Consider the following 9,831-nt stretch of genomic DNA (forward strand, 5'->3'; position numbering starts at 1 on the left):
AGTTTATTGGTTGATGTGATACTTTGGTGTACTTCGAAGGGAAGGAATTCCCATATTTTCTCTGGCAAGGTGTAGAATTCTGAGCATGTTCTTCATATAGTCAAGTACAACTTATTTATGTTGGCTCTCGTTATCAAGGATTTTGAAGATGTTTCGTTCGAGTCTGTCTAACTGACTGGTACAATGTGTTTCTATCCTCTATAGCTTCTTTGGGTTTTTTTAGCTTCACTTTTTATTTATGAATCTTATCTTTTATTCCTTTCTACTCTTTTTCGGGATAGTTCAATCATTTTACACCTCTTTTTTAGATTTATGAAATTTCTTATTTATCGATCAGATTCTTTTTTGCTAGCTTCTAACTTTATAGTTTGGATTTTATAAGTAAATTGGTGTTCACATCATTCTCATAAATAAAATTTAACGATCTATATTATTATTTTAATAGAAATGATGACCTATTTCTGTTTTAGCTTCGGAGGTACAAAAGAGATTTAAAAAATAAAAAGGGAATTTTGATACAGTACCCCCGTTTTTTGATATCCATAAAATAAATGCCCCCGTTTTTTTTCAAATTTGTTAAGGTGTCCTTACCGTTTACTTTCACATATTGGGCCCGCAAAATTGAGTCAACCGTCATTTACCTAGTCAAAAAATGGGTGAAATTACTATAAACCCCTACACTATATCTAAGAGTAAGAGGAAGTTCAGCCGACACTTCCTCTTCTCTTCTGATTCTTCTTCTCTTTATTTCTTCTTATTCTTCTCCTCCCCTGTTCTTCACTCCGGTGATTCTGAGAGTAATTTTGAGAGTATAAGATCGAGAGAAAGGGGGCGCGGAAGTTTAGAGAATGACTGGTGATGGTGGTATTGATTCATATAATCAGCTCGAACTCAGGGAAAGTAAATCAGGTAAAATTTTTTAGGGTTTGTGATCTTTTGATTTTATGTGAAATTAATCATGTTACTAAAGAGTAGAAGATGTGTTTTCAGTGATGAAGATGATAAAGAGGGATTAATAGTTGATTTTAAGCTTTAGTGAGAATTTGAAAGAGATTTAGGGTTCTTGGTGATTGAGTAATTTATAGGAAATTTCGTGGAGCTGATTATGTTGTTGTTCGGGTGAGTGCAGGTGGCCTGTGATGATATTGCAGGTGGCTGCTTAGATGTATGCTTAGGTCACAGGGGAAAATTCGTGGATGAAGGTGAGATCTCAGAGAAGAATTAGGGTCCGCTGTTGTTTCCTTCAAGAGCAGGAATAGATTTATTCAAGGGTTTGATGAGATTTTGAAGCTGGAAGAGAAAGGTTGTGTGTGTTGAATTCATGGGTTTTGTCTGAACTGTGTCCTCCTGAGATTAAAAAGATGATGATGATTCTGTAATGAAGAAGAATACTATGCTGATGAATCGAGAAGAGAGTGATGGAATAGGAAATGGGTTGCACATGGATTCACAGTTATGGTTTGTATTGAAGGCTGCTGAGATGAACAAGAAATCAAGATGCAAAGGATATACTGCTGCTCAAATTACAGAATGGATCAAGAAGAGCACAAGGAAATTAGGGTCTGGTGGTACTGAAATTGAAACTCTGTAATTGAAGATTTGATAGTGAGAGTTGGTAATGATGTTGTAATGAAGGTTTGTGGTGCAAAACAAGGTTGCAGCTTCTGTACAAATGAAGACTAGGACAACAGTCATGAAAGACGCAGTGATAATGAGCTGGTGGTGTTTGAAATATGAACTGGATTTGGTTTATGCGGTGTGCAGCTGGTGTTGTATGGCAGGAGTGTGCATTGTAGGGATGTAGCTGAAGTCGAAGTACTAGGATCTCAAGAATTGGAGCTGCATTAGGAGATAGGAAATGGCAGGAGTACAGGGTATGAAAGGAGTGTATGAACTGCAATGGACCGAGACAGTGGTGAGTGTTGCAGGGGTTGTTATGAAGCTGGTTGTGTATGGAATAACTGCAAGTATATGGACATGCTAATGGTGCTATGCGTGTTTGTGGTTACAGAATGGATGCAGTGGTGCTGGTGGTGGTGGTATGTTAGAGTTGCAGATTGCAACTACAGATGAACAAGGGTTATGGTGTATTGGTAGTATGTTGATGAATGGGTTTAGAGGAGCACCAGCTGGTTATGTTGCTGTCTTGGCTGGATGAGAAAGGCATATTATATGTGGCCTGGAGCTGTTGGTACACAGATGAATGGAATGTGGAATTGGAGCAGAGAAAAAGTGTTGCTCATTACAGGTAATGGTTTATATGCCTTTGCCTGTGTAGCTGAACTGAAGCAAATGATGAATGAAGAATGAATGGGTTTGAATAGATGAAATGCTAGGTTGTGCATGGAAGCAAAGAAATGGCCTGAAATTACTGGTTTATACAGCAAGAAGTTAAATGGAATCTGGTGTTAGTGTTGCAGGCAATAAGTCCCTTCCCTTTATACTACTCATGATGAACTTTCATCAACCCATTTTTCTAGAGAGCATGGTGTTAGTGTTGCAGGCAATAAGAAGAAGTGGAGTTGACTCGACTCAACTCGGGGATTCAAGAAAATCCAACTCCACTCAGGAGAAAGGATTTTTTTGAACATTTTGACCCTGCCACCTAAGCGTTAACAGCTGCTAATTGCCATTTACCGTTTTTTGAATAAAACGGTAAAGGCAAGGGTACTTTAACAATTTTTTAAAAAACAAGGACATTTTTTTAATGCAACGTTAAAAGTAGAAGTACTTTATCAAAAAGCCCAAATAAACCTCATGTAAAAGTCACATATTTTTTTTTTATTTTTTTTTATAAATTATTATTATTATTGAATAAAGAGTACTATTATTACATTAACTAGTAACAAATAAAATTATTTTTCGAATCTAAAGTCACATATCGGACTTATCTTTCTCCGCGATATTTCATTTTTTTCAAGTAACTTTGATTTGGATACAAATAGAATAGAACCGTTGAAAATGAGAAAACAGAAAATAGTGTAGTCTCGGATATACTTGACTGTTTTAGTAAATTAGAGAACCGTAAATTGTCGGCGAATCACTCCAAAATTATAACTTTAATTAACAATGTCACTCTAAAAGTGCGTTTGAAATGAGTAATCCTCTAATTTAGTTTAATTAATGGATTCTTGGTTGCATTAAGTTTTTTAACTTTTTATAACAAGTACTTATAATCCCTTAATGATTTTCAGATTCATTTTTAACTTTTTCATCAATAAGTACTTATTAATTAAGACCCTTAATTAAACTAGCTAAAAATCTCTCTTTTGTCAGCTCTGCTTTTCAGACATTCTCAGTTCTACCCACAATATTCTCTCTTTCTCTCTCTCTCTCTCTCCCACTCTCTTCAATTCAATCATGGAGGAATGAATTCATACTGCATTTTCTCATCAATGATTTGCTTTCATCTTCTTCTCATCACCACCACCTATCTTTGGTAAGTAATGATTTTGGTATTTTTGTTAGTTGAAAAAAATTAGACTTTCGAATGATTCACTGGAAAAAGTTAAAATTGTTGTTTCAGCTTAAAGCTGATAACTTGATCTTAAAATGTAACTCGTATTCTAGATCTAATGCCATATATTTTTGTTTCTTTCTATATATGTGTGATTATAAGTTGTTTTTATGAGTGCATTTTAGTAGGGGGCATTGGCCCTCCCAATGACCTTAATCAGCTGCTTGATATTATTTAGAAACTGTGACTAAAATGAATTTTTGTTCTCAAATGAAGAGGCTTGTCAGTGGAACTTTTTTTGGAAGCATTGGGGTGAGAACCACATAGAGGGATAGTGTTATCTCATCCTACCTCAGCCATGGTTCTTGGGTTAAGGACAAAACACAAGAAAGGCTCTTCAATTCAAGTTGGTTACCAAATTCATATCCAAGAAATTAAACCTTGGCCTCCGTCGCAGTCTTTGAAATCGGTTCGTTCTGTTATACTTCAATGTGAAAATGGTGATCGGAATTCGGGTTCAATTAACCCAGTCGTCCCTTTGGTTGGGTCTGGTGTTGGTGATGGAAAAATTGAATTCAACGAGTCTTTTAGGCTTACTGTAATGCTGTCTAGAGATGCATCGGTTAAAGGTAGAAATGCTGAGATTTATATGAAGAATTGCATAGAGTTTAATCTATACGAGCCTAGGAGGGATAAGACGGTGAAAGGTCAGCTTCTTGGAACAGTCGTTATAGATTTGGCGGAGTACGGGCCTATCAGTGAAACCATAATTGTAACTGCTCCAATGAACTGCAAGAGAAGCTTTAAGAATACTGCTCAACCTGTTTTGTCTATTAAGATTCAGCCGTTTGAGAAGCATATTTCCAGCTCTTCTTCACGGGAGAGCTTGTTTAGAGAAGTGTCCCTGGACACGGATGCCAAAGGATCTGTTTCCGCATTGATGAACGGAGAGTATGCAGAAGAAGCTGAGATTGCTTCGTTTAGTGATGATGATGTTTCATCACAATCTTCTATTACTAACTCCTCATCAGCTTTTGAAGCTACCGGGAGTTCATCGCCCCAAAATGAAGAGGTATATATGCTTGTCCCTGTTCTTTGATTGATCCTGTCAAAATAATTTGTTTCAATAAACTCAAATCACGCAATATTGGTTAAATTTAGGAAAGGCCTATAGTCGTAGACTCATTGCATTTTCCGTCGAGAATGATCCCTCAACTTTTTACTAGTACATATGACACATTGAGGTTGAACCCACTGTTTGATGACCCCAACTCAAAAGTAAGGGAAATTTCTGGAGAGATAGGTTTATGGGTTTGATATTTGAGGTTTCCCCGGAGAGGACATTTGAATGCTGGGCTTTCTTTTTCTCCGCAGTCTGCTTGTGTGCTACTGTGGCATTTGTTTCAAGTCTTAGCAATACAACTTAGGCCTAACTTTGGCAGTTTGGCTGCCTAGATGTCTTGATTGTCCGTTTACATTCAATTTCAGAATGCAGTAGAATCTGTCAAGGATGGCAAAGGAACAAGTACCCACAATCCCAGCTTATCTCTGGAACAGGTGGCACTGAAGTCAGGGGACGAACCTGTAATTGCAGCAGGCAAACATTTCAATGGGAGTTCATCTCCTTTGCCATCAATAGAGTTATCTTCTGAAGTAGGGAGTCCAGAGAATGACCAGGCATCAATGTATAAGTTCCACAACAGAAACTCAACATCAATCATAAGAAAAAAATGTTAACCACAGTGATCAATCTTCTTCTTCATCCTTAGCTAATGAAGGTGTAGAGGAGGAAAACATGAATAACTCTGCACCCATGAGTCCAGCACTTGAGATTCGTGACAGGATTGTCAATGGCAGAAGCAATATCCAAGTAAGAGCCCAACCTACGGACGAAAATAACTTCGAAAATCTTCCACCTGAAGCTGCAGCTCCAGATACAAATCACCAGGTTGTTGACTCTCATCAGGTTATAGGGAAAAAACGGGGTGAGAAGATCAGAGATTATCAGCTGATAATGGACATAATACCACAGAAAATGAAATTTTCGGATGGGTTTTCACCAGATGCTATAAGACCATCAGGGATTAGTACGAGTGATACACCTCCATTTAGCAGCAGGAGAGGTCTCAGAGTGGGTAATACCCCAACTACCACTAGGCTGAGGTATGCGAAGTCTGTAAGGTCACCGTCAGACTCCCCCAAGAGCAATGGGTTTGTCGGTGATAATCAGTCAACCGGAGAAGTCAAAACACTGGAGATTCCAGATAAAGCGCGTCAGGGTACCTTAAGCTTCACAAGGGATGAAGGAAAAGACACTACTATCGTGCCAAGAGAAGCAAGAACCAATTCATCTGATTGCATAATTCAGCAACTCAAGCACAGAATAAAGAAGCTCCAGGGGGAGCTGAGAGAAACTGCTGCAATGGAGCTTTCCCTATATTCAGTTGTTGCTGAGCATGGGAGTTCTGTAAACAAAGTCCACGCTCCTGCTAGGCGCCTATCTAGGCTCTATTTACATGCTTCAAAAAATCCATCACAAGTAAGCAGAGCAAGTGTGGCTAAGAGTATAATTTCGGGATTACTTTTGGTCGCAAAAGCTTGTGGGAATAATGTCCCAAGGTATATATGAATCCACCCATTGCAGCATACGCTTTTTGGTCTATTAATTTCAAAAAATTTGACTCCTAAAAGGTTGTCCTTGTGTCGTGAAATATTCTTTTTATCTGGCTGTGTTTCTAATTTTTTCTGCCTTCAAAATGCAGGTTAACTTTCTGGTTGTCAAATTCAGTTGTTTTGAGAGGGATTATTAGCTTGACTCTTGAGGATTTCCAGCTACCAGTTTCTGCAGGACCACATGTTGAAACCAATGACGTTGTGAATGGAAACTCCAATAGATCCTCATTGAAATGGAAGAAACCTCCTTCTATGAAGAAGGAAAATAATCTTGGTTCTTCTGATGTCTGGGAGGACTCATGCACGTTTACAACCGCATTAGAAAAGATCGAAACCTGGATCTTTTCTCGGATAGTGGAATCTATTTGGTGGCAGGTATGGTAGTCTTGTTTGCGTATCTCTGAACTTGTTTTCAATATCCGTTATTTGATGCATAACATTTAGCTAAAATGTAAACAACTAAAATCGTATAGCTTCGTGGTGTTTGTTTTTACCTGCCCTCCAGACATTGACTCCATATATGCAGCCTGCTCCTGGTAAGTCACGTGGAAGGAGACAATCTAGTTTTTCCATGCAAGAGCAGGTCAACTTTTCTTTAGATCTCTGGAAGAAAGCCTTCAAAGACGCCCGTGAAAGGCTTTGTCCAGTTCGAGCTTCAGGGCATGAGTGTGGTTGCTTACCTCTGCTGGCTAGATTGGTAAGTTTTGTCGATTTGCATCCCGAGTTCTCCATGGACATACACATGTGTATGTACTTTGGTGTTATTGATTGACCCAGTAACCCATTATCTGCACTTACTGATACCTTGCTTAAGACATGCAGGTAATGGAGCAATCTGTTGCCAGATTAGACGTGGCTATGTTTAATGCAATTCTTCGTGAATCAGTTGACGAGGTTCCAATGGATCCTGTATCTGACCCAATAAGTGATTTAGATGTACTTCCTATTCCAGCTGGAAAATCAAGTTTTGGTGCTGGTGCTCAACTGAAAAATGCTGTAAGCTATAACTTCATCTTTTGTGTCAGCCATTTGCTTTCTGCATTCATTATATCATCAGACATCGGTAACCTGTGTCTACGCTCTTGCTTTCTGTTCATTGAGACTCCAGATTGGGAACTGGTCCAGATGGCTTTCTGATCTATTTGGGTTAGATGATGATGATCACCACCATGATGACGATGAAAGTGACTTTGATATCAGAGAGGAATCTGAGAAATCTTTCCGTCTTCTGAATGCATTTAGCAATCTGATGATGCACCCAAAGGATATGCTCATGGATAGGGTCATCAGAAGAGAGGTATACTAAGAAAAGCCCAAAGCAATTTGTTCTTTTCCTCATTTGGTTTGTGCAAGGTCATGCTTAGCTGCATCAATGACATTCGGATTTTGATTGTAAATTTGTAAGGTATGTTCAACATTTGATGCTCCAATGATCAGGAGGATTCTTCAAAATTTTGTTCCCGATGAGTTTTGTCCTGAGCCAGTTCCAAATGATGTGTTTGACACACTAAATGCTGAGGTTAGTACCACTAGAAAAGCCTATATCTGTTCTTCATGCGCTCCTCAAGATAAAGTCTACATTGCGTTCCTCAAGATAAAGTCTACATTGCTTACGTTTAATAGCCAAAAACGAACCAGTTTTGTTGTGCAGCTTTATTTATCAATCATGTCTGATCCCTTAGCTCGTGAAAATTCTGAAACAGTCTGGACACTCTTGATTTTTGATACTAAATTTTGTTCTTCTTGTTGATTTCTTAGTGTCAGGAGCTTATTGAGTGCGAGGATGAATTCATCGAGAACTTCCCCCTTAACGCCACTCCTATAACATATCAGCCACCTTCAGCAGATTCTCTTTTGGATATCATTGGAGAAGTTGGAAAGGAAACCCAACTGAGAAGAAGTGGGTTGTCTGTAGTCCGAAAAGCTTACACAAGCGATGATGAGCTTGACGAACTTGATTCGCCTCTAAACTCAATTATATTTGAAAATTCACAGTCATCTTCCGCACAAAAGTGGATGACTACGACATAATACGGGGTTCAGCAAGTCAGCAGGTATCAACTCCTTCGTGAGGTTTGGAAAGAAGCAGATTAAGTTGTAGTATACAATATGTATTAGCATCTTCCTCGAGGTATTGTGTGTACCTATGTATTTTATGTTCAACTAGTAAATACAAAAATAAACATGTAACTCACACTGTATTTATTTTGTGGGTCTTGTAAATTTTGGTTCCTTCTTGAGTTGAGGATGAGATCAGTAGTAATTGCGAACTCTTTTCCTCTTATCATATCATAGTGGTTGCTCTCACTAGTTTGGTTCCTTCGCATTAAAAAAAAGAAAGTTGTTATTGGGACGTCACATTCCAATAGAGTGGCTTCATATAGATTCCTAGTGACTAAAAATTTGATTATGGGGTATCTTGATGTAATAGGAAATGTCTAACTTACCTTCCAATTAAAATCAAAACCTAAAAACTAAAAGCAAAACCTAATTTTTCTTATTCTAAACTTCCTCTCCTTCATCATATCAAACGTAAATCATAGATTTGATACTGTCTTTTCGTCAGATTCACTCAATTGGAAAAAAAAAGTCCGAAGCTGTTAAGGTTAACGAATTAAGAATTCCCAACCATAAATGTATAAATATCTAATTACAGTTAGGTTCGATTTTATTAAAACTTAACCGTAATCTTGGTAGTTTCGTTACGGCTAGGTTTGAGATGGAATGAACCGTAACTAATTTACGGTTGATTGGTTTTGTTTATAACTAACCGTAAAAAATTCTGGGTACCAAACTTTGTCCCACTAATTTCTTTGGATAGTTTTTTTTTGTTGGGATATATGTTTTAAAATAATTCTTTTATACATTTATATCAATAATTCGAGCATGGCCCAGTGGTTAAGCATTTTGGGCCTGGAGGGTTTGCTCTTAGGATCGAATCCCTCCCCCTACTGATTGTGCATATATATTATTATATATATAACATTAGTCCGGGAACGGGGTCTTGGGAGGTCTTTTGAATTTGGAAAGTATTTTTGCTGTTTTTAAAAGATTTTTTCAAACCGTTTTTTACTGCACTTAATTATGTTTTAATTGCGCTAATTATTTGCCCGTTTTTTTACTGTTTCGAATGGAATTTTAATTGCAACAGTTAATCCAATTTATTCTCCATTAATCTGCATTGACTGCCTGGTTATAAAAACAATTTTGAGAACAGAAAGAAGGTACAAGTTTTTACATTATTGTTTTTCTAAGAATCAAGAGACCAAAAATACTGAGCAAGAATAGAGAGAGTAAAAGTGATCGATTTCTCATTGTGTGTGTGAGAGATCGAAAGAGAATTTTTCTCGGCTGTTTTATCCTGGGAGCGTTGTGACGGAAAAGAACTGCTTGCACAAAATTCAAGACAAAGCCACAAAACGTCCTAAAAAGAACGATCTGGTCGTGACTCAGCCGTCACTTTGTTTTGTGTCTTAATCTCTGCTTTGCAAGTATGAAATCGGCAATTATTCCAACATTTTTTTTTTGCAAGGCTCTTATTAGTTTTAACAAATTCCTGTTTATCTTGAAAAGATTCTTGACAAGTCTTGTTTGATTTTTGCACGTTAATTTGTTGATTGCCTTGTTTAGGTCTCTTGCTATCTACGGCTAGCATATCATTTAATTGTTTCTCATTACAAATGGTCAACCTTACAAATATA

At 37.6% G+C, this 9,831-nt stretch overlaps 2 protein-coding genes across 2 annotated transcripts; both read left to right on the forward strand.

Annotated features, from left to right (window-relative positions):
* Positions 1 to 3,160: 3,160 nt before the first annotated feature.
* LOC113302822 lies at positions 3,161 to 5,215 on the forward strand. The gene is made up of 3 exons (XM_026551780.1): positions 3,161 to 3,439; positions 3,734 to 4,529; positions 4,946 to 5,215. Exons 2-3 carry the CDS (start codon positions 3,816 to 3,818, stop codon positions 5,192 to 5,194), a joined length of 963 nt encoding a protein of 320 aa, XP_026407565.1. The 5' UTR covers positions 3,161 to 3,439; positions 3,734 to 3,815; the 3' UTR covers positions 5,195 to 5,215.
* A 10-nt stretch (positions 5,216 to 5,225) lies between these two features.
* Positions 5,226 to 8,419, forward strand: LOC113302821. Its single transcript, XM_026551779.1, has 7 exons — positions 5,226 to 6,076; positions 6,220 to 6,505; positions 6,636 to 6,827; positions 6,953 to 7,126; positions 7,239 to 7,427; positions 7,536 to 7,649; positions 7,889 to 8,419. Exons 1-7 carry the CDS (start codon positions 5,253 to 5,255, stop codon positions 8,159 to 8,161), a joined length of 2,052 nt encoding a protein of 683 aa, XP_026407564.1. The 5' UTR covers positions 5,226 to 5,252; the 3' UTR covers positions 8,162 to 8,419.
* The last annotated feature ends 1,412 nt before the right edge of the window (positions 8,420 to 9,831 follow it).

This window comes from Papaver somniferum, chromosome 8 (genome assembly GCF_003573695.1).
Source record: "Papaver somniferum cultivar HN1 chromosome 8, ASM357369v1, whole genome shotgun sequence".
Lineage (NCBI taxonomy): Eukaryota > Viridiplantae > Streptophyta > Magnoliopsida > Ranunculales > Papaveraceae > Papaver > Papaver somniferum.